The sequence below is a fragment of the Bombus vancouverensis genome, chromosome 6, assembly GCF_051014615.1.
Source record: "Bombus vancouverensis nearcticus chromosome 6, iyBomVanc1_principal, whole genome shotgun sequence".
Classification (NCBI taxonomy): domain Eukaryota; kingdom Metazoa; phylum Arthropoda; class Insecta; order Hymenoptera; family Apidae; genus Bombus; species Bombus vancouverensis.
The window spans coordinates 1,639,417-1,665,431 of NC_134916.1; the positions used below are offsets into that span (position 1 = coordinate 1,639,417).

Here is a 26,015-nt window from a genome sequence, read left to right on the forward strand (position 1 = left end):
TCCATGAGTCGTGCATACTATATCAAACGCAAAAGAGCGCTATGATAAATGGATGAATGAAAAAGCCCTATCGAGCTTATGTTTCCGGAAGCAACTACCCTCGCACACCGCTGAGACGAGTACCAACAAATTGTTACCTCGTTATATACTTGCGTATATCGAAAGACGCGACCCTAATTTTAATTTGGAACGGCTTCTTCTTCCTCGTGGCGAGAGAGAAACGGAATCGTATCTCGATGTTTTCGCGTTAGCGACATGCGCACGGCGTTGAATACAGGCACGCGCATAGATCAAAATTGCACGTGGGTGAGAATGCATACACATTTATATACGTAGATACTAGTGCTGATGTACGTATATGCACACAGGGAAGTTCAATTAAGCGTGGACTTGCAACGGATCGAAGCTCGTGAGGTCAGTGCTCGGACCTATTTCAACGACGTTGAGCCGCTTTCATTGGCTAAATTCTATTATTTATTTACGGCTGTGCTGCTCCTCCATAGAACTTGAGAGAGCGGAAAGAGCCGAGGCTTTCATGGCTTCGAAGAGACTCTCTCATGCTATCGCGTGTGTAGTGTCGCTAACAGGTGAGCGGGCAGGGGAAGATAGAAACCTTTGGAAATGGGATTAGAGATTCAGGAGGTCATCATAGAGATTCTTCCCGGAAAATGTTATCGTCGATTCTTGGAGTAATGAACTTCGAGAGCGGTTAAAAATGTTGCGACGTGCTTTTCCATTTGAAGTCCTTTGAGGTGAAAATTTGTAAGAGGATTTAGTAGTATCGCGTAACATCTTTTTCATCGCATATTTCATTTAATTGTATATTTCAATTGCATTTAGTGATATACAGAGTGAAATAATAGCGGAATGGTAATGATGTATGATATGTGATATTGTTGTAAGAAATGACAGTGACAGGATCAAGTTATCATAGCGATAGTTGTTAGCTGCATTATATCGTATTTTTCAAGATTGATATTTTTGTGATTTGTAAATAACTTAAATTTTTTAGAAGATCTGTATTCGTTATTATAATTGTACAAGTTGGGTATAAGATTCCATTGGAATTTTTCATTTCATAACAATCTGAATAGTCCTCTTAGTTATGTCTCTATGAAATGAATTAAAACGGGTTGTATCAGTAGTTTAGAATTTTCTACCATGCAAGTGGTATTGGCTTGCTGTTTTCAGTGTGTTACAAGAAACCAGACTTGTAACGATAATGTTCGTTTAAATTTTACGCATTGGTTCTCGACGTGTACAGTAGCGTGGGGTTGTTTTATGTTTATTCACCGTTTCGTCGATCGTGGAATTACATCGATGACTAAAATGTTTGATGGCAATAAAAGAAAATTCCAGACAACATTCCACGTAACATAATTTTCGGAATCACTAACGGTGATAACTCCTATAATTATGAATTCAAGACGAAAGAGGAGGAGAGATTTCAAAGACTGAGAAATTTAATATTTGAAAATGACACGTATATTGCGTTTTTCTCATATAAATATGTTTTTCTATTTCTATTCCCTTCTATTTTCTAATTTGAATTCCCCATTTGAACGCACACGCTTATTTTTTTAAAATCTTAAATACATTAAAGGCACAGTCATGAAATTAACCAAACAACCCCAGACATAAAATAATACCAGCAACCTGCGAATTACTTTGAAAGATGCATTATTCCGCGAAAGTGCGTTAAAGTGAAACGAACAAAAGGCTAAGCTTGAGTTAAACTTTTAACGAAGCTTCTTCATAAAGCAAAGAGACCTCATCGCTTTGGAGCGGCGTTTTACGTGTTCCCGGGGCAAAAATTCAACTCAACCGTCTAATTACAGCCGGTTCTCTAGGAATTAAGTTGGCGTTTAAAGTTTACAGGCCGCGTTAGGTCGGCCCGTTTCTCTCACGTCGGAGCGCACTGTGATTTTCGAGCGATTAACCGGCCAAACGTGATTAGAGCCGAGCGAAACTGAATTAGCCCCGCTAGACTCGTGGCGTTTCTGAAAAACCGAGTTCGTGCCCGATCAAGCAGGGATCGCGTGTACATCCGGTGCATCTCAGGAACAAATGTTTTTCCTGCTTGTCCTTTAATTGTTTGATATCTTCCAGAGTTATCTTAATTGCTTTAATCAATATCTTAAATTACTTTGTTCCGTTTCCTTCAAATTTTGAAAGAAAATCTTCGTTTCAAGTATTACCGAAAGAAATCATTTTAATTTCTCTAATTTATCAGTTTGATTGTAAGGAATATCAGCCTTATATCGTTCCAGTAGTTGTGTTGAAATATCGCATTGGCTGTTTGCGAAAAAAACTTAGATGAATGATGTAGAGATTGCAACATTGCAGCAGCATCGTACATTCGATAAAAAGAAATCATTGGTAATTGCAGAAATCGTATTGCAAAATCACTGGCAATTTCTGTTCCTACGTTCTCAAGACAATAGAATCGATTCGTACAATTTAAATAGAAAAAAGGACATCCAATGCTAAATTTAATTACACATTATAAAAAAACATTCTATTAAACTTTAAACACTTCATCTCACGCATTCCCAAAGAATTTTGCTACTAACTTTTCAATGAAATTTGTTTATCTTAACCCATCTATAATTTAAATATTCTTTCGAAATTTCTTCGAAAATGTAGCGACATTTGAAACCACCTTTTCTTCTGGATATTACATGGACTGAAATACACAGGCCAAAATGAACATCACGCAACAATCCCGATTACAAATTCAGTCATTACGAAATTTGAAATAATTAGCCGATGATTAAAGCTATAAACGTATAATCGAGGGTTTTAACACGCGAAAGTAAATGCACGTGCCTTCATGTATGATTCAAGATTTTATTGCCTCGATCTGTGTAAGAAAGATTCTCTAAGCTACGAGCGGAGATTGTAAAAAAAGGCAATGGACGTAGTTTTTAGGGGAAAGTATTTTATTGCAAGTAAATGGTGCATTTGCGACAAGTGTCTCCTTTCGAATTCTTTCGTGAGATAATGTACGTAAAAATCAAAAGAAAATTAACACAGATTCTCGAAACTCAAGATAATTTCCTGACAAGTTATTTCTACTCCTAAACGGTATCGTAGCGTCATAATAAAGAGAGAACAAATTTCTATAAATTCAAAGAAGTAGCTTTGCAGCTGAAAACCCTGTTGAATATTTTTTTCCACTTCGTATACTTGAACAATCTCGTCGCGTGCAAGTTCTCTCAATTCGTAGTAGCTTCACAGATTGTGCGTAATTCCAGGCGAAAGGAAAATCATGTTGTGTCGTAATACGAATTCGATTCACGGTCGAACTGCCTACTGCTGGTAAATATGATGAAATTCGTGGCGGATTTTTAGTTTCAAGGAGAGATTAATACGAGTTTTTTCTGCTGACTGAGATAGAAGCTCGAGGGTAGTTGGCTTAAGAGAGTAGATTGGCAAAGATCAACAAATGTGCAAATCAAAGCTAACGAAGCTCTGGAACTTTCTTGTATTTCGGACCGAGTTAGATTTATTATATAGTATTACACACGAACTTTCGATCGAATTTGCACTTATATGATGTGAAGTAAATGTTTCATTAATTTTCCTTTCGAAAAGAATTTTACGTAATCAGTGCAGCAGCCAGACGTATAGAATTTGGAAGTAGTTAAACAATTCGTGTCATATTGAAATATAGGTCAGCGGAAAAACCTGATGAATGGAGAACTTCAATCGTGCAAACGACATATTGATAAGGAACCCTTTCTTCATTCACAAATATTTTATACAGTTTTGTGTACTTTCTGTCGCTATGAGATTTTTTTACCGGTTGCAATTAATTTGGACTTGGAATTATCTTGGAATCGTACAATGAAACGATGTTTCAGAAAGATATCGCTGTGGGATAGAGAGAAAAATATAAAATAGTGAGTTGCAAACTTGGCGAACAATTTTATACAGTACCCACGCGTCATTTTTAAAGAGTCAGCGAAAAGTAAAAGATCATCTAAGTCGAACAGCTTTCTCAGAATATTTTCGTCCTTTTTTAAACCAAATTTGCAACATCAGTCATAAAAAATTTTTCGTTCGGGCACAACTGGACAGGCGAATGTTTTAATACAGAAAACGTATTATGTAAATAGTGGTTTGACGTTCGGTGGAACATCTGTGCCTCGAACTCCGTAGCGTGTAATATCGAAAATTACAGACATGGCGCAGCCTTTTGACGAGGGTCGGGGAAAGCTGAAGAAACTTCGTAGTACGTTATGTCATGTTCAATAGGGGAAACGTAAAAGAGTCGAAGCGGCCCCAATGTACTAGAATGCGGAGTTGAACGTGTTTTTTTTTTTTGTTCGAAATAATAAAGGCGTAACTGGAGAGCATAGCAATGCGACGGAAAGCAGCAAGTTAATTGGAAATCGTTGCTGTAAGTAAATTACCACTTACGGTGTCTTCGAGGAAATTCTCTCGGTCGATATGTTTCAAAGGAGCAGCATTCGATGCTAAATTAGAGATTTTATTACAGTTAAGGAAATTCTTACTGAATTTATTTGTGAAAATGAACTTTCTAAGAATATCGGATGACTATTTCGTTAATTCGATACATTTCGATAACTAACGGATGATAAAATAAAATAGAAGACGATGTTGTGACAAATACGTAAACATGATACTAGTAATCATCGTGGCATGGTTAATAATATCGTGAACGCCTGAAATAAATTATATTTATTTTGCGGATTTCTGTTTGCGATCGATCATGCAATTTCCTGATCGTGATTTAATATATTGTGTATACAGACGAATTGTCTGATAATTTGTAGCTGAATATGATGGACTTAAATTGCTCATATAGTTCCGTATTCTGTCACGTATAAATTTTCTTCCCTTTTTTAAATCGTATTATCCACCGATTTATGCTTCGAGATATTCCTCCGCTTATGTCAATAAATATCCTATCTATCCTTTTTATCGTTCCTTCGGAGTTCAGTCTGAAACCGTGTCAGTTGTTTTACTCTTGTTTGACTCGGCTGCATGAGTCATTTAATGTACAATTTAATGTACAAACGATTTATTATTTGTTTGGCATAACCTTAATCTAGAATAGAATTCTGTTAATAGACTAGGACTATCATAGAGCAATAAAGTAGATTATAAAGTGATATATTAAAAAAAAAAAAAGGATTCCTTTTTCTTGGTACCAAAAAAGAAAAGAACCAGTAGAACCAATTAGTTTTTTCAGTACAAAATGAGTTATCGTTTTTATCGAAAATTAGTCGGTCGCGCAAACTCCGTTTACATTCCAGCAAATCCATAGCACGCGTAGGACGGTCGAGGGAAACAACGTTAATTTCTAAATTACCTAACGAACGGGCTGGCGAATGAGCGTGGCGTATAATGGATATAACGCTCCGAGTTGGACTCTCATTGATCGTGCAACGAACCATCAATTTTTCAGAATTAATTTCGCTCGAATTTTACCGGTCGGCTGGAAAGTATGCAACAAATGTTTCACCTTCTCTGTACGCTGTCGAACGACGGCAGTTGTGCGTATGTATGGTGCGCGACACCTCTTCACCGACAAGCAAGTCGAGTGAAAGTACTCGGAATTCTTGTGGCCAGTTTGAGCCGAGGGTTCGCCTCTGAAGAGGCTTACGCAACGCGTATGGTAACAGGTGTATTACCTGTGTAATAACGTGGCCGCAGCTCGTTCACACTTACGTATCAGCTACGATGTTATGACGCGTGTAAAAATGTCGCGAACGCGAAGCTCTCGAATTACTTGTTATAGTAGAGTAGAGTAGAGTAGAATAGAGTAGCATCGAATCGAAAGAGACGGTAGGTCGCACGATTCGAGTCGAGATAGAAACGAGAAGTTGATCGAACCCTATGTCGAAGTATCGCGAGCTTATTACGGTCTATCGGTTCGGACAATTGGGACAAGAAATATTGAAATAGATGAAAAGAAAAATAATGGATAGAAGGGGTGTTGTCCTGACTTTGAGAGGCAGAAACAAGTAGCCCGAAGTGGGTTAAAAGATTTGAGTATCGTGAATTCGATTAAAGCTGTACCAAGACATATATAGTCCAGAGAATTGATTCGAGACCAAGAAACATTATGACTCATGGATTGGATTATAGAGATATAGAGATCATGGTTAAAAAGAAAGTATTTGTAATGGGTGAATTCAATTAGGTTTGTAAGGAGATATGGCACAGATATTGTGAATCGAGTCATACTTGAGACGGGAACATATTTGATGGATGCCGCAGTAAGATCTATGGAGTGCAAGGAATTGAATTAAAATTACGATAAGAAATACCGAAATACATAAACTGAATTAAAAATATGTAAATCGCTGATAAGGAAAAAGTTATCGTAGTAGGTGAATTAGGTTATAGAATTACAGTTATAGGGAATTATATCTTGTCAATATTATTCCTATTGCCAATTTTTATTTTTAATTCTACTCTCATTCGTCATATCCTACAGAATATAACGACAGACGAGAACGTGCAGCAACATTTCCCAAATAAATATCTAGAAACGCAAGTATTGCAAAAGATGCACAAGTATCGGAAGTAACGTGCGGAACATCAGCGCTCGTGCGAATCGAAATTACTTGCATCCTTTGACGATAGGATTTTTTTTCAGTCGAACGTGACATTCTAAGAGAGCGTGGTTACTCGTTGACACTCGCGATTGATTCCTGGTACATTACGTCTGTCGCATTATATCAATCGGCTGCTGCTTAAATTACTGGTTGTGCAAGGAATGCGTCTGAATCTCAGCCTACAAAGCGCATACCAACATCGACGTGTCTATTGAACGCTCACGTGCAAATTGCTACGCGATTGGATCGCCCGCGTTATTTTCCCAAGTAGTCGATGGATGTGTTCTAAGAATCGAGATCGAAAGAACTTGACGCCCAGAGAAATAACAGCGTTCTATCTTATTGCATGATAGGGATGAATAAATATCTAGTATAAAAAATGTGGTTGTAAATTGTTTGGCAATCGTAAGGAAATATGCGGTTGTTTGTGAATAAGATAATACGGTAAAAAAGTGTGTATCATAAATCTGTGTTTAATTTATGATATAAAAATAGCAAAGTTTCCATTAAGAAGAATATTTTACTTGCTATGTTTGTAACTGCGTATCTATTGTAGTATCCAGAATAAAGGAAACAGACATTAATGAAAAACAAAAACAAATATTCTTATTCCCCTATGTTATAACACGCGTTCAACGTTGAAGTGATATCACTGCAATTAATATAGCCCTTAGAAAAGAAATGAAGAAGTACGTGTACAAAATCGACGGAAACAATGGGTGACTATACCGGTAACCGATGAAACACCTACAAGGCTAGACGAGCAAACATTCGAGCAAGCTCCCCGAGCGAAGAGCGATTAGAAACACCGTGACCAACGCTATTTCATTTCTCAGCTGTGTGGAATTCGTGTTAACGAGTAATTGAATGTAAAGGGGCGTTCACGCAGACTGTCGCGCCACGGTTGAAGCATCAAAGAAGAAATATCTTCTGTGCCTGCGAGAATAGCGTTCAAATTGACGATCAAAAGGCCGAATTTATAATACTATAATTTATAGCAACGACAATTAATGGGCAGATTTGTATTTATGCGAAATGACAGAGTTTCTTCGTGTGGTCTCAAACGGCCAGGAACGATCATTTCTCGCTATGGTCAACGTTAATTTCAAATTAACGTTAATGATAATTGATGCTTACTTATCCCGCATCTGCGTAAAATTGCACAGACTCATTGTGCCTCGATAGCCATCGAAATCATTATCCTGGATTCTGGTGCGAATATTCGTTTCGATTTAATGCTTGTGACAATCGAGATCCGAGGCTGCTCTCTTTTTCGCATCGCGCACTTTCATCTCGAGTATGGGCTCTAAAGTTTAACTTCTTCAATCATTTTTCGATTTTCTGTATCGCAGATCTTAACGTTCCGTGTCTTTAACCATCAACCGGAATATAAGAGTACTTAGAAATATTGTTGTTATATTTATATTTAGAGGTAGGATCGCGTTAGTTATTACTTTATTATTCGGATGAAAAACACCACACTTCTCGGAGCCGAAAAACCTTTATTGCACACACTTGGAAGGGACACGAACGAATGAACGTAAAGGAAGTCTTAAACTATCGATCTGGTCTATCGACCGTGTCTAGTAATATCTTCTAGTTACTCCTTTTTGTAACTAGCCGTCAGCATATAGATGGCGAGCGAGAACTCACGTTGTCATTTTCGACAAATATTTTAAATCGAAGCAGCAAAAATTCTCGCAGATTCTCTCGTACTAAAAATTGTGTTAAAGAATTAGAAAAAATAAGATAATACATCATTCAAGAAATGTACGTTAATCAAGATTCTTTCAAAGATTACCAGAAGGACGAATGGTAGAAAAATGCAAGGTCAAATATTTCCTAGATGTATGCGATTGTACACGATGTATGCTTCGAACGTAGATTCTAAAAGATTTAGCAAGAATGCAGAGCCGATCGATTTACACGAGTGAAAGGATGAAGAACGTGTCTGCCACGCGTCATTGGTACGGAAAATGATGACTGTAAATAAACGTATGCCGCGTCTCGTGCGTGATTATTACTCGATACGAGATAAATATCTCACATGTAGTTGTTGAAAAGATTGGAGTTTCAAATTGTTAAGTATACGTATTTCTGAATTATGACAAAAACCATTACGCCTTGAAGAAAAAATTTACTCACGATTTATAGACAAGAATGGAATTTCGTATTACTTACCTACATCCAGTTATTAATGATAGAGCGATTGCGATAATTGCCGCATTAATATAGCAAGCGGACTAACGTTCTCCTTATTTACTTGTATAGAATTAGTAAAACTAAAACGGCCCGACTGAGAATAGATCTAAAAAATTGTGTTTAATGTTACTTCATAATCGTTGTTCGCAAAAGTGGAGTAGCTCTGTTCGAAAGAGCGAAAGAGTGAAAATAGAAATGCGTTGTTCGCCGTGTTTGGCGAGCGTTCCGCTTAAGTATCACGGGTATTTCAACATCCGTGAAACTTCCTCGTAGATAAAGGAAAACAGATCGATCAATTAAACGTAATTAACCGGTATAGATATACGTTTCGGTTAGAAGGAGTTTTTCGAATAGGAGTGATATATCACGCGAGAAACGCAGATAACAGAAATTGCTGATAGGTTAGCGACGAAATAGATATTATTCGCTCCTTCTATGCCATTCTTATCGATCGGACAAATGGAAAGTTCGATTAGTTCCGCGTTCGACCCGATACAAATTTCTACACTCCGCTGTAGCAGAGAAAAATCCTTATCTGCTAATGATATTTTAAAAGCAGCACATGGAAAACTGACAGCCCTGTTTAGACCGCATTCTACAAAAAGTTATTGCAAATATGTAGTCAGTTCCAAGGTGTTAAGATAAATCTGTGGCATGTGGAAGAATTTCTAAATATGTTGCGTAAATTGAGATTGAAGAGGATAAATATGATATAAGTGAATTCCGCGCTAAACTATTTATCTTGACATGCAGTATTTAAAGACATATAGGACGTTTCATACTATTACACATATTATCTTTATAGCTATTGAAAATGCGAATTGTTTTTCATTTAAAAGTATATCTACTATTTATTTCTGTTTTATTTTTACCAATCAATTAGACACGCGTTCCAAAATGCGTTTAACGATAAGTATTATGTATATTTGAATGTTAATCTTGCGCGCAAACTTCGAAGCTACCTTGTATACACTTTTACAATGCAGGCTGCAATTTTCCCGCGTAAAAGCATCTCCTTGGAGAAAGATGATTACATAGACGGTTATACGAGCACCCGAGCAGGATAGAAATTCGATGACGTTCTACTTAACATCCACTTGGAATAAAGGATTGAACTTCCGCGATAAAATCTCGTTAGGTTTCTCCTATGTTTAGAAATTTCTCGTTGGGGTCAACCACGAAGCAGCATCTTTGCCGTTCTATGAACCTAGTTATTATGCTGGCGATTTTAAAGGCGAGTAAAATTTTTGGCTTATTTTTCGTCAAGTATGACGTGAAAAACTGGAAAAATCGAAAGAATTTCCGTGACGCGAGATTTCTCCCTATTAGAAACCTGGTTCGAGTTAAACACGTTACGCTATTACGATTTCTTTATTGTTATTGCGTGAAACGAAAGGAATTTTGAAATAAGCATGCGTACATACAAACTCGCTTCATAGATGTATTTAAATAGAATTTAATTCTGTCATCGTTTCTAACGACAAAAATTAGTCGTATTTGTAGTCCACGTTAGATTTCTTCCGCGATGATCCCGGAAGCGATGCTCCTCGATCACGAAGTCAGAGTGGTAAATCAAGCGTTCGAACTTGGAAGCGATCCGTTCTCTTCCGATCTCATCTGGCCTGGGACGCGTCTGAATGTGATTGATCCCCTACGAGGCGCGTACGGCACTCACTTCTCCGACGATGATCTCTCTTCTCCAAAGGCTGGTTGTCAGCTCGCGCGAGTATATACGTGTTCTCGCGTCAGTTGACTCGGCACGTGCGTTACGTGAAATCGTGTAATAAGATTCCCCCGATGGCACGATGGTGCATTGCAGTCGCACAGCAGTGGGAGCCACCGCAAGGACTTTCTCCAGCCTGAAGCGTAGTGCGTCTCGTAAGTTTCTACGTAAGTTTGGTAGTTCGCCCTCAAACTCGAGATCCGACCCATCTGTGTCTTCCTTTCTTTTAATCTTAATTTTAATTGTTGTCGCTGATGTACTCGTGGTTTTATCGGTGCGCCTCGATAAAGCTAAGTTCGATTTTGGTCTGCGGTCCGGCGTAACCTGATGGAGGATGATGGTTAGGTGTTGCTTGTTGAAAGATTTTATGCGCGTTTCTCGGTCAATCGAGAGGAGACCTTGGTCCTGGGAAACGAGCGTTTTGAAATCGCTGTTAACCTCTACGCGATATGCCTGTATGAGATATAGATGTGCAGGTACCGTATGCTTATACGCCGATTCCGATACTGTTCGTTTAATAGGGTGGTTCAGATTTGGCAGTACAAAGCGTTTCTTACGCGTATAATTAATGAGTGATGTTACTATTTCTTTGCGAGTTATATTCAATACGTCGCGTAACGAAGATATCGTGACATGATTATCAAGACTGGGAGAAGCAGTAGTACAGGTATCAATAGCGTATGAAGAAATCGGCAGAAACCGAGAAGAAAATTTCTGGTTTACGTAACTAGTCAGAAAAATTTTTTCCCTTCGTATGTTGATTGATGGCGTTCTTAATGGCGATGAGTCCAGACAGAAAAAAGTCATTTTTCATCCCATCAATCGATTGGCGGTTTTCGAGATTCATACCTTGGTGTACCTAACTTTCTTGATGAAACGGAACAATTTATCATTATAAATTAACGACGAGAATGTTTAGAATTGCATTTCAGGTAGCAGGAAAGAAGAAACGTCCCGTTTAATTTAGATATACAAGGTTCTCGGAACATTATTTGCAAGAATTCTTAACAAAAGATATTCTTACACCCAATAGAGAGATTAAATATTTTATCTTGATTAAACCAATTATTTAATATATAACACGAATTAAACTTACTTATTCCGATTTAAGTCGAGCGAAAGTTTACTCTCGAGTCGAAAAGATGGTTTAATTACACGCATTGTTTCAGAAACTAACCGATGCGGTGCAACAATGGGTTGATTTTCACTCGTGTCGAAAAATTATGTTCAAAGTTATTGGAAGCGAGGAAAGAAGTAGGACCGAAAGCAAGATATAAATCCAAAACTCGAAAGTGGTCACTCTCGGTTAATTGGCCAAATAAAACGATACTTTTGGTGACTTTTGAAAGTTTTGATTAATGTGATTTTTTCTGTACAACGAGGAAATCGTAAAACACTCGAAAATAAAACGTCAATTAGCAACACGTGAAATCGAATCTGCCGAGTATAAAAGTAATGATCGATATCTCATTTAGGAAAGAAATTTTATTGCCGATTAACTGTCACAATTCCTACATTTTATTAACGTCGTATTTTACCGTTCCATCTTCCTTCTCCTAACTATCGTTTCTCGTTTAATGGAAACCGAACAGTGGTGCGACGTAGCGATCCGAATCTACGTAAAATTTGGAAGCAGTTTTTGAAGAAAAAATATCACGTAAAATGCTTTTTCTCCAAATTTTTAAAAAATTCCATGCATTTCAATAAATAGATTTCTGATCCACTAAAGGTTACGTGATCAAACTTTTAGAATATTCACAGGCTCGAGTTATTATACCTAATTAGTAAATGCAGACTCCGTTGTTTTCAATTACTTTCCAACATCTTGCCTAGAAATTTTCGAACGCAATGTGTGACACATCCAAAAAGGCTACAAATGATTTTAAATACTTAATTACTCCCCTACCGTTCTCTTTCGAGTGAGAACGATATAATTTCTCGTGAGCCGGCGATTGTTGAACATGTCTAGTGAGAGAGGGGAAGTGGAGGATAGCCGAGAAATTTTCATTTTCCATTTCACAACTCGCCTCGTCATTCATCATTCTTAACCATTAGTTCCGTCCATTCGCACCGCGTATATGAATATTTAACGAAAGCGTTCTCGAGGCTCGAAACCAGCCGATTCGGCTTATCCTTTCATCGTGGCCGGTCGCTTGCCGTGTTTCTAAGGTACTTTGGCATTCGCCAGAATTTCAAAAAGGAAAGCTCCCTTTTAATAACGATGAAAACGGATACGCTCTCTTCGATACAAATAGAAAATTGCAATCTAACCGGGTTCTCTGTCGCGTATAATTGCTTCCGTGCACGTAAAACTTCTTTGCGACGATCATTACATATCAATATCAATACATACGATCAAAACCGCGAATTAGTACAACATAAAGCTCCTGGCTTCGGTACCATTTTGTTTGCCACGACAGGTGTACGAGTAGCGAAGATATTCGAGAGAGCTCGCGCGTACATCGTTTCCCTCATTTTTTACCATGAAATGTTCCATAAATGTTTTAACAACGTTCGTTGTAAATTGGCTTTTAATAGTTACTACTGACTTTCGCTTAAAGTAGACATTGTAGACGTAATTGTAATTTCAGTCACGAAGAATCGTAGGTTATCTACGGTATATTTCAGCGAAGATGCAGCTTCCTTCTTTCTCCAGCATGTTTCTGTCAACAGCCAGTCAATTGTTACGTGCTTTCTCTTGCACGTAACTATGATTTCTAAATCTTGTACGATGAATAAAAGATGTACTCGCTTGATAGATATCCTTCCGCTCGTTTTGAAAAGTAAAAGAAATTCGAATCTTTTATTCTAGCTTTCCGTTTCTTTATTGAGATACGAATTAACGCTTGGGCTAGCACGTAATTCAAAAGTAGTTACTTTCAACGTCGGCTATCTAGCCTGTCAAATATAGTCACAAAATGTTAATTTAAACCGGCAACAGCGTCGATCGGTTAAAAGCCTACTGTCGTACGCAATTATAATTGGCGCGACGTATTCCGGTCGAAAAAGGGTTTCGGCCCCGTCCAAAGATCTGGCATGTCGATTTCGCGGCCGCTGCCGGTTCCGTGGCTTGCGATCTCGCGATGAGACCGGTCACACGTCGACCAATAGACACGAGGAACACGTCTTCGAGTGTCTGACAGGTGGTTTCTGCGCGAATTAACGACTCTTTGCGGTTATCTGGCGCACGCGTTAATTAGGGGGCCGGGGCGTCCGACACGGGTTTTCTTCCCCGTTGGAACGAGAGTTTAACTCGTCGACGCGTCCATAAAAAACAAACGTGCAGCCTGTAGAAGGATACAAGAATCGATCTTGATGCGCCGGTCTCTCTTCGTCGTCGAACGATGATCAACGATTGTTGTCCTCGAGGAAGCTCCGCAAAGCCGAGAACTTTTGGAATAAAGAATACTGATTCAGGTGTTCCTTTAGATGCTCTAATCCCTGGACCGAGGTATGTTGTTGTAAGGGATAAGACTGTGTCGAGATTTGATTGGTTTGGAGCAGATGCGATGCGTGTTTACATGGCGTTTGCTCAATGTCTGCTGAATTTCTTTACTCAATTAATGTTCCTTTGCATTCTCATACATAGACGGTACCATATTTGTATATGTGGTAGTGTCACCGTCAATAGCATGTATTCCTTCCATGGAAATTCATTTCCTAATTTGCACTAAAATCCTAATATAGCAAGAGCAAACGGTATTTAATTGTCTACTTTATCAAAAGTAACTTAAATTTAGAAGTCATACTATTGTATAGCGATTGAAAACAATACGTAATTGTCATTTGGGATCTGTGAGCTCCTTCTAAAAATAATTGGTGTTTACTCGAAATATCAGGTTCTCCAGTTCAAGTGAAATTTACGATCATGTCACTATCCACGCCCTTAGTCACAACAATATCGATGAACTGTCTGATATAAAGCGAAACAATGAGAGATTCTTCGCGCTCGTAACAAGAACTAGTCTCAAGAGAGCTTTCTTACGAGACAGGGGAAGCCTTTTAATCGATACGAGTCGGGTTATCGCGATCTAATCAAAAACCTTCATGGACTAAGAAAGTATCCGTTACTATTTGGAATTATGAAATATAAACAGTATAAATTAGGTAGGATACATAACTATATGTATCCATGAGAATAAATAATTAATTCTCTCTTAATTCGTATCAATTATTTCTAACGCACTTACATAGTTCTACGATTTAACGCTACCGATAAAAAGATATTTCACTTACATTCTAAATATACAGAGTAAAATTGAATTCATTCATCGGAAACTATTATCACTGTTGAAATTGGCTAATTAAATTGAAGATACACTGATTTTGATAAAGATTTCACGGCTTGATTAACCGTCCTTTAAATGGATAATCAACGATCGTTAAGCAGTGTATAGCAGCTTATTCCGCAAAACTAATCGTTTTCCATTAAGCCGCGTGTAAGATCGAATGCAACCCGAATGCCGCGGCTTCACCTATTTTAGATGGTCTTCGATTATTTGCATTACAATTCGAGACATCGACATTCCGTTTCACCCGATTCAATTTTATTGTTTCGTCGATGAAAATCGCAGATGCAGGAATAGCTATATACCGCTGTTAGCCATCAATTTATTTACTCACATATTTAGTTACCGATTATTAAAACCGGTTGAATCATTTCTACACGAACGAATAAAAATGGTAACAGCTTCGATTTTCACAAATTTTTTCACCTACGTTTCATTTGGTTTTCCGCAGACTGTATGTTTGTCGCGATTCAGATATTTTTGAAAACGCGGAGGCTCTCTTAAAGAAGCGACGCAATCTGTCGATTGTGCGACGCAAGTTACAGTGCGTGGATGTTCACGCGTCGCAGACACGATACACACGTCGACAGGAACGAAAAAACCGCGCATGAATTAATTTCGTGCCTGGAGTTTGCGAGCGAAGAATCTGACGTTTTGAATGCACGCGCCGTTGCTCCGCGAAATCGCCGCGACGAACATGGCAACGAAAGGGGATTGAAACCGACAGTTCGTCGGCGGTACCACGCGAGCGTGTTCATAATTGAAAAGCAGAAAAATGAAAATTGAAAGTGCCGGGCCATTACGGCAACCGAGGGAACGGCGGTTGTTCGGAGTTTTCTCTTTACTCTTGGCAACGGTTCATCCCGCGATCACGTAAAATGCAATCTACATTGTGATCGATAATGTACTCCTTAATGAAACGTCGGGATGAATCAGATAGCTCTTTGACGGGCCTTGCAGCCATATTTTAACGATGTTACAGGAAACTCTCTCGTGCTTTATGTGCTCTGCGAAATGTACGGCGTTTAAATTTAATTTTTTTTTACATCTTTTATGTATCACCGCTTTGAATCAAGAATTTCTTATGGTACAACACACCGTGTAATATAAATTGATTGTTTCTTTCAAACGATATAAACGAAGAAGAAACAAGGCAAAACGATTACTTTTCCAGACCAATGATCGTCCATTTACCAAAAGGACCGATCCAATGAATCGAGCTATTATCCAGCCGGTAAATCCGCATCTTCTCTCGGTACCTACTGCTGTCAATGAGCGTCGCGCGCAATATCGCATTCGTTACGGTTGAGCAAGAAGCCTAGATTATTTTGCTAAAAATCGATGGAACGATATATGTAATTTAATAGCGACAACGTAAGAAACGCGGCTGGTGACGGATGTCCGATGATCGTAGACGATCTCTCGATGTGCATCTTGTTAACATTGAAGGAACCTCTTCCTGAACGTTGGTTTTGTTGGTAAAATCAGGTCACTTTCACTGCAAAACGGTTTAATTTACGAAATTTAATTTACGAAGAAAGAGCCGGAGCAAGACAAGACCGGGGGAAGAATAAGGAGGTCGACGCGATACGGCACAGCGCGGTGCGGCCTTCCTTCTCGCTCATCCAGCTAATTGACTGCGTAGAAATACCAATGTTACGAGAGTTACGAGAGTTGGCGACTTCTGTAATTGTAAGAAGGAGGTCATAAAGTACGCTCCGGGTTAAATGGAAGTTCGTAAGTCGAGGGAGGATACGAATTCTTCTTTACGCGGTAATAGCGAGACGAGCTTAATCGTTTAATTGCCAATTTCTTTACCGCCTTTCGACATTTTAAACTATTATTGCGTGCTGCTTTCATTAGAGATTTAGTCGCTTTATTTGGCTATACCGCATAAGAAAGTTTCCTGATATATTACAAAGATGGAACTTCGACTCACGAGATGCCTGGTTCGAAGAATCGTCAAGAATAAATAGAAACCAGTTCGTGAGGTATCTCGTTCGCGAGGTGAGAAATCTCGATTAATAATCGAAGAACGTTTATTATACACCGCAGTACGCTGGGGAACGGAAACGAGAAAAGAGCAGAGTGGGGCGGGTTGCGTGGGAGGGTTGCAGGAACGGGACGTTCACACCGAGAAAGACGTTCTGCCTCGTCTCTTTCTGCCGGGAGTTCCGTTGACCGTTGCCTTGTGTCTCTGGGCTGTGCATTAGACTCCTGACCGTACAACCAGAGGACCTTGGTGAAGGAAAATAAATAATAGCGAGCGGCCTTCGTACCCGACCGCGAGGAGAGAAGTTAATTGCTCTCCATGCAGCCGCGCTACCGCCGCGCCGCGCCGTTCGAAAATAATATCTTGCGATCGCCGTAATGCCCCTATTACACGGGACGTTTCCACGGCTGCGATCTCCTATTTTTGACCGTCGCTTTTCCCTCGTTTTCGCCGAGTTCGATAGCTAGTGCAACTATTATCGTCCACATCGATACGGTTGTCAAATACTTTACTTGGTTAAGCTACACTAATAGGTTAATGTAAAACAGAGATACCCGGACAATAAACTCGAACGCTAATAACGTAATTTCGTAGTTGCGTTATAGTACCAACTCGATCATGTCACAATGATGATACGCGTTTCAAAACCGCTTATTGGCTAAAATTTCTTAATTATGGTCGAACAATTTTATAGATTCTTCGGTCGTATAACGAAGTTTAAGTATATGTACATAGAGAATTCGGGGAGAATAACGGAAGAATGCAGTGAGTTTTTCGTTTATTTGTTGCAATTGCAAGTTATGGAGAACGTTGAATTCGTTCTTGCGTCAAAGTGGAAGATTTTCAATAGTCTTCTAAGCTAAACCTCAATATCGAAAAACGTTGGAGTTGCAAACATTCGCTCCCATTTAATAAAAGGCGACGTTTAGATAGTGCGATAGTAGCGTTTTATCGCTTTCAAGTTATTCGAATTCTTGTTTAAAGTTTTGTAAAAGATGCATAAAATGTTATTATAAACTTAATCTTTTTTAATAAAAGAAGTCGTATACATATAAAAAACGCAAAAGGGTTAATTTTACAGATACAAGTGTGCGAAAACCGTGTACAGAATTCATGAGAGATTCTCTTTTAATTGCCTCATTTACGATACTCCAATTAGAGCAGTGTACATCGACGAAATATTAATAATCCTGAGATTGCTGGTGGCTTCGTGTCGGTCTCGTGCTCGTATCATTGCATTCGACACGACCTTCGAAGTGCATTGAATAGGTTCTTGCTCTCTCTAGCTGTATGACGAAGCTTACACGAGTGCACGCTCCAACAAGAGAAACAGCCGGCATGGAACAAGTAAACGAAGGAAAAAGTCGAGGAAAAAGTTCCAGTATATTCCGTGTCATCGTCCCGTTGAGCGAACTTTTCTAGATCTCGCTTTTCCTATGGTTTCAATTTCCGCGGAAACGCGTATCCATGGAAAATCATGGCAAATTGCTGGCGACGTGTAATATTTTTACAAGTAGTCTACGATATTTACGTCGGGAGTTAGATTTTATTTTTTTGCATTTTTCGGTTGTCTTCTTGCTATCTCTCCAATCGGATTGCAATCAACCATAATATTTGTTCTGATCAGAAAAGGAAAATCCTGTTATAGAGATTGAACAAACATCGATGAAAAAAGCAAAGTATGACACATCTACGGGAGACAACGGTTATTTCTTCCGGCTATGGTTTTTCTACTTTCCACGTAGGTTCCTCTTTTTTTCGTTTGAAGTATTCGGTGAACTACGCTCTGAAACACGAGTACGTATATAACGCGCGCGTTATTCTTCCGAACGAATTTGATCGCTATGATTCGAATCGGTCGGTGATTTATATCGAGTTCATCGTTGCCTCCCATCGAATCGCAAAAAGCCACGATGTATTGGCTGCGTCCAAGAGGATTGAACGGTAAATCGTACTTGGAAAGTTACGGATCGAAGCGCATTCGCTAGTATATTGTAACGAATACGGCCTCTTTGTTGCTGTTTTTACGTGACTGTTGGTTTTTAGGGGAAGCTAAATTTCAAGGTAGCTCGCGTTCATGAACAGGAATTTGACCTGCGATCGATGCCAAGCGTTACACGTGACCGTTACTTCAAATCGAATGCTATAAAGATTGAGCTACGTTTATCGTTTTACGATAAAAACTAGATGAACCGATTGGTTTCATAATATATTCAACGTTTCAAATTAGAGTATCAATTTTCGAAGAAATTAATTGAAATATACTTGATATACCTAATTGTATAATTTTACATTGATTCCACACCGAAACTAATCCTCAGGAACATGTGGATTGGATTCCAGGTGGCAGAATGTTTAAACGGTTGTCAAAATCAAGGCGCCATAGTGCTGACGACGTGGCCCTTTCGTTGTCGAGCCCGACGACCCTGGACGAGCCACCGGGGACGTCGACGCCGCGGGACAACTGTCAGAGCATCAGCCCAGCCGCCCTGCTGAGGGTTTCGAGGACGAAGTACACCAGGAGAAGCTGCGGGGACGCGAGCGCCATGCAAGCGTTGCTCGCCACTAAGCAGGAACAGGAGCAAGACGTCGCCGAGGCCGATTATCAAATGGTCACGGCCGTTCCTGCGTTCATCGTCGAACACGAGCCCGAGAAACAGCGTGGTAAATATTTCCGTACGATAATAAAACGAACAAAGTTAGGGTAAAATAGAAAAATTTGCTATTGACAGAGATAAATTACAGTAAAAAGTATTCGCTTTTCCTTGTGAAATGCATAACGATATGTGAAATGAGGTGGCGTAAAAAATTTCAAAGGCTACGTAGGTTACATGAGAAGCAAGATCGATCATTTTCAACAATACATATTCCTTGTTATTTTGTATTTATTGAGTATCTCGCGGCAAGCATCTATCTATATTAGTATCTAGTATTGAGTATCTATCGCTGCAGGTTTCGACTTATTTCACTCTTCTTTTCGATGTTGTAATTGCGAACAATCTTAGGCATGAACATCGTAGCGAAATCGACGCTGTAATTTTGTCAGCAATCAAACAAATTATGATTCATGTTGACGACTCGGTATAAGTAGTCAATGACGCGATTTACAATACATTTAACGAAATCAGAGGTTCATAATTACCCATAGGGACAATTAAACGCCATCGGTTTTCTCGTGTTAACAAGCGTTTAGCTATCGAGGACGCGTTTAACGACTGTTACGTTTCCTCATAGTTTCAAAATATTACGAATAAAAAAGAAATAAATGAGGCAGCGAAGAGGCATTCTTTTATAGCTTTTATTAACGTTTTAGTAAATTTTATAATAAATCATGCTTTATGTTTTTGACGTAAGTTTTTAAAGAATATCGTGCATCTAATTTCCTGACAAAAGTTACATCGATGTATTAAGAGATTACAGAATTTCTCGATTGGCTCTCCATCTTCTCCTACCTTATCACAAGGAATACTACATAAAATCTTCATTCATTGTCACCGTCGCAGGCAATGACACCGTTTTAAACCATCGAAACGTGTCTGGAACACATAATGTCGTCATCACTCATCAGCTTTCTAAACTCGCGACGAATAGAAGGAACTTTTCGGCTATTTTTCTTCGAAAAATGTGGAGTTACTCGTAGGATTGTTCTTCCTGAGAGGCACGAATCCGCGAACCCGACTCGCGATCCTCGCTCCGCATCGATCGAGCGATTTCACCTAGACAGACATCTTTAATTTTTTCGACTTATCTCACGACCTCCATGTGTCGAAGGAGCGAAATGTTTGTTACATAGAGGAATGCGGGTTAGGTTGCATCACGATGGACAACGATTGCGCAATTTATGAATTATTATAGCGCGACCACAGGATGCGCGGAATACTCGAAGTTCATTCAGGTGCAATTAATAAGCATAATACGTGCTATCATAATACTAAGAATATGATACTCTATATGAGTACAGCAGCTAATGTTTCGAAGTAACAATGCAAATCTAACCTGGAAATATTCTACGGCGATGATTTCGTGTACTATGCTTGTAGATGAACGGAAATGACGTCTATTGTGATGCATTCGAACAGACTAGCAAGGTAATGGTTTCAACGTACAAAATTTTCTTGTTGTTAAAACACATATTGTGCAATTATCCGGATCAATCGTTTTCCTTGTGCAAAGTAACTTTGGCTAGCAATCTTAGTTCTAGCTCTTTTACATTAATATCATAGGTAGATTACTGCTTTCTGCTGCAGTAATCATAGACCGTAGTGAACTATCTATTACCTAGGTTTACATTTTCCTCAATTTGTGTCTATTTTTGATATCTTTCTTATCGGTGTTATTAGAAACTGTTAGCTTTCCATATCGCGTATTATAATTTTGACTAATTTAAAAAATTCGAGTTTAAAACAGTCTCACGCAGCAGGAATATGCTGTCAAACTTGTCCGTTACAATGAACGTTACAAGTTTGGATAATTCGATGTTTACAAATAATTATTAATGTGCAGTCGGTGGTTATGAAAGATATAAATTGGTTTAGCGTACAGAATTACAGTGGAATGTATTATTTTAGGTTCTTCTAGGTAGCTTCTATACTTAATAGCATTAAGATATTTCATTTGTAACCAAGAATTCTAGACGGTCGATCAAGAAATTAAAAAACTAGCTTTGGTAAATAAGCATCGTGTTAATTTATTGAGCGGCGGAATGACGTGTGAAAGTTTCATAAAAGCAACATTATTGGGCGCACGTATCGTTGCCTGACTTTTCCACTTTTATCGGAAGATCTAAATCAATTTAATTGGCCCGGTAGTTTCTACTACTCGAAGAGGTGTGACGGAGTCGCTAAATGACGTGGATAATCGTGGTCGTTATTGTGTTTCACGCGAGTAATCGATCGCGGGCGCCATGATAACGGGCTAAAAAAGAATACAGTTAACCGTGGGTTACCCTTTTGGTCGTTACGGTACAGACTGTGGTTCGATCGGCAACAAAAGCGATTCATTTACAAAATCGGTAAGCGTCGCATGCGACGCACGTTCAAACCAGAACGAGCCTTAACCAGCTCTAGAACGGCGTGGCAGGACGTGGCGATCATCGGGAAAAAGAGACGAGTTCGTGTTTGTATTCGTGTTCGTGGAGTAGGTACGAGCGAGCCATGATTTTCACATTCAAATTGCACGAAGACAGTTCGAGATGGTATGCGTGTATGAAAGTTCGAGGGTCAACTGCTTTAAAGCATCTCACTGTGGCGCACGCGTCACGTGAAATTAACAAATTAACACTTTGCCGAGTGGTCGGCCTGCTGTCAGGCGAATACATCTTAACTGGACATTTCTTCGTTGCTTCTATATATGAAAATACCTATTTCGTTTGCAGTTCGCTAAAGATAACGGAGTTTATTTCGCTGCGAGAAAGAATTGGGATTTTAGGAGAAGTGGGAATTAGGCAATTTGGTTTATTCATATAGAAAAAGCTACGTTTATGGATTATTCAGCTAAATCTTTGTCGATATTACTACCTCTTTGAAGGAAGATTATTCTGCTCGAAATCTTACGATTAACAATAACAATAATATAAATTTCAAAGAAACGAAATCAAAGAAATAAGACAAAAAGGATGATTTCTCAAAACCGTTTATCTGTAAGAAGCTTTTGGAACGAGAATGTGGAAAAAGAATTTCCCCAAGGAAGAGATAGTATCACGGTCACGTGTCCGTTTCTTTGTTGACCAATACACACAGAGGACACCGTTTCCTGATGTGGCGAATCTAAGTGCTCTCGAACAGAATTGCATGCTCTGATGGCTTCGGTGTCTTTTGCTTCGTGGCAACGGGTCCCGAGGTACTGTTGCTCTAGCAGTATAGAAGTTCGATACTGTGGTTTGACTTCTTTCTAAAGCCGGCGATGAGCCGCTAACGCTTCAACTTCGCATCCTTTTACTAATCGCGGCGCGAGTCACTCGCTTCGTTAGAACGAGCTAAGCGCAGCTGGATGTCTTTGCAGGTGCAACATTCTCTGCTCTGGAATGCGATCCTTTTCAAACTCTTTTCTATTGGAAAATCTACTCTAAGCTCGATAAATTTTGTTCTATTTTTTTCATTATTAACCGTTAGTTCTTTTAAAAATGGTTAAGGAACGCGAACATAGCGTAACTACTTAGCAAGATCGAAAATAAATTTTCCATTCGTGTTTTTCATTTATCAGCTTAAAATATACATGGTCCCTGCTCTCGTTAACGCTTGTTAGGTCAAAGATCTCTTCACACTGTATGTGTCTTTGAACTTTCGAAATGTCTGCCAACGTTAAATGGATCTATTTGTATATCGTTAACGTAAAATGCGTTAAAGAATATGTATATATATGTGAATATTTGATATTCCTAAGAAATGATCTCTTAATAATTTAATGTTTAATGTCAATAATTTAATTTTCGTTAAAAGCAATAAATTGATAAAACGGTCAAAGCGAAAAGAGTGATAAATTGATAATACATATATTTGCAAAAGTGCACAGTAATGAATCATAAAATAAAGTATCTCTCAGATTCTCTGGTAAAAAATGTCTGAATAATTAACGCCTGGAAAATAGAGGAATAATAAAAGATTGTTGTAAGCAACCGTGTGGATTACGATATTCAACGAAGTTACATCTTATCGGTTCATCGCGCAGTCACATCTTTGTACTATACATTAGCATCTTCGATTCTTACGATTGACCGGGCAGTACAAATTCAAACGTACGACAATGCGAACGACGCTTAACGTACATATTAAGTATTCACGAATATTTCGAAAATGAGCAAAAGTGAGGCGCTTACGAGCGTCTCGCTTTCAAAAAGCATCGTGAAACTACTTGTCGGGTCGGAGCCTCGGTTTATAACAGGCCACGCGTCTGCCCGCGTTACGGTGCCTTCTTCTAGAATTAAAGTGCGGATTATAACGCGTTGTCGGCTCTTAGTGCCGTTCTTGTTCCTCCCTGGAAACAGTGTACCCTCGGTGACTAGCGGTGACGCGTTTCGTTCAGCTTTTTCCTCGCGAACTTCCACTCGTTCGACTCGTCTTGAAAAGCAAAATACCAGCCAGCTGAGAGAGAGAGAGAGAGAGAGAGAGAGAGAGAGAGAGAGAGAGGGAGAGAGAGAACGAGAGAGAGAGAACGAGAGAGAGAGAGCGAGAGAGAGAGAGCGAGAGAGAGAGAGAGCGAGAGAGAGAGCGAGAGAGAGAGAGAGAGTAGGTTGCTCTGGACGTTGTAATTCAATTGACTGTTTGAAGGAGATATTCTATCCCTGGATGATGAACGACTCACTGATACTGATTACGAATTATACTACTGACGAAGCGCGATTTCGCTTAACAGTCGACGGATTTGAGATTTTGTTTGACGATACGTTCGAAGCGTGCAGAGCGAGTCGACGATTCTGACAACTTTGAACCACGGCTGAGATTTTTTGAAGGACAATAAACTGTGTCGGAATATCGAAGTCGCCAAGTGGAAAAGTTTCAATGTTTCGTAGGGCTCGTGACTGTCTTAACCATTTCGACTCTGGCAGGACCGTACGTTCCTAGGTAATCCTTAAAAAGGCTGTTAAACGACCACCGACATATATCTGCGCGTGTCATTTTAAAAATTACGCTTAACAACGCTGCTCAGCGTCGGAGAGTAGAACTCAAGCGTTTGCGTTATCGTTCGTTTGTTATTCGCGAAAATGCTCGTTAAATAGCTGTTGATTTAACGGATCTGTTCGACGTGTCATTATCGCGATACGGTAGAATACACATGATACGATTAATTTATTAAAACGCGTTATCATTATGTGTCCAGTGGATTAATGGACAGGAACGCGAGTTTTGAGGATAACGTGTGTACCGCACGAGTGCCGTATTCACCAGTCGCGTTTGTAACAAGGTTACGATGTCCATAATGTGTTTTCCCTCGTAAAAATTTTGCTTTATTTTCATAGCCGATATTCAAGTAGTTAGATTAAATAAGATCTCATGGAGGATCGTTAATAACGTTAATTTTAATTGCGGCAACATTCCTTCGGCTCGTTAGATATTGTTTACCTTGGATTTTAGCTGCCATGTAGAAGTTCGCGGTTAAATAAGATAACTCAAAGGTGTTTTTGTTCTTACGAGTGGAATTGTTTTAGGAAATGTGGAAATGGAGGTTATATAGGTTGTTCAAATTAGAGTTGCAATCTGCAGAATTAAAGAGAATAGGTTTCTATTAAGATGTAATTTGTGGCAATGATAATAGATAAGATAGTTATATTATGTACGTTTTACGATAACACGCGAAAGACTGTTAATGTTTGTCTCGCGAGACGTTCTTGAGGTTACATGTTGCGATACAAAGATTTTAAGCTATCCTACAGATGTAAAGCGAGTATATTTAGTCTCGACAAATTATTATCAAGAAAAAGCTTGTTAGAATATGATTAACCTGTACTGATACTTCGTAATAGAAGATCGAAAAGGTTATCTAAAACATAGTTACGTTTTGCTTTTTTATATTATTGACTGTTTAAAGTAAACAGCAAGGTTTTCTTAATGATATTAATATAAATGAATGTAAATTATGTAAGTAGCGTATAATTTCGATCTCATAAACTTTAATGTTTTATGTATAATATTTTACAGCATAGAATGACCTGGAAAATTATATAGTAACTCAACACAGTTGCTAATTAAATTAAAGTAATAACGAATATTAGCTTATACATTTATTTGCACGCGCGATGCACGTGTCATAAAAACTGAACTTCCACGCGAAATGAAATATGCTGTCGTGACTTTGGTGTTGAAATAAGAAACATTAAGTGAAATACGAAGATTAATCACTCGTCGTGACAAATAGTGGGAACGATTTACAGAAATATGAGTGGTTTTCCAAAGAGATGACATTTTGTTACGTAATGGAAAAAGATATAGAATGAATAACTTTCATTTATTTTCACGTTTCATGCATCGTTATCAGTTGCAAGAACATCGCTTACAAAATTACATTCTACGTAGAACTACAAATATTATAATTTCCATAAAGAATCTCACGTTTGAAAATCTATTTCAATCGATTCAAACTACATCCCGTTAGCCGCGACCTTTTACCAAGACCATGGTATATTTCACTTACGTTAATTTTTATTTGAAAATCAATGTCACTTTCTCAATATCTTTCGCTATAGCACGAACAAAAGTAACCGTAATCATTTTTATCGCGTC

The 26,015-nt window shown here is 38.7% G+C and overlaps 1 protein-coding gene across 2 annotated transcripts in view; it reads left to right on the forward strand.

Moving 5' to 3' along the window:
- Window positions 1–26,015, forward strand: part of LOC117161268 (uncharacterized) — an 80,717-nt gene that overhangs the window by 45,499 nt on the left and 9,203 nt on the right. For both annotated transcript variants that reach the window (XM_033342667.2, XM_033342668.2), the window contains one exon: window positions 19,144–19,464. In XM_033342667.2, coding sequence (XP_033198558.2) covers window positions 19,152–19,464 — 313 coding nt within the window. In that variant the 5' untranslated portion in view covers window positions 19,144–19,151. The remainder of the gene's footprint in view (window positions 1–19,143; window positions 19,465–26,015) is intronic.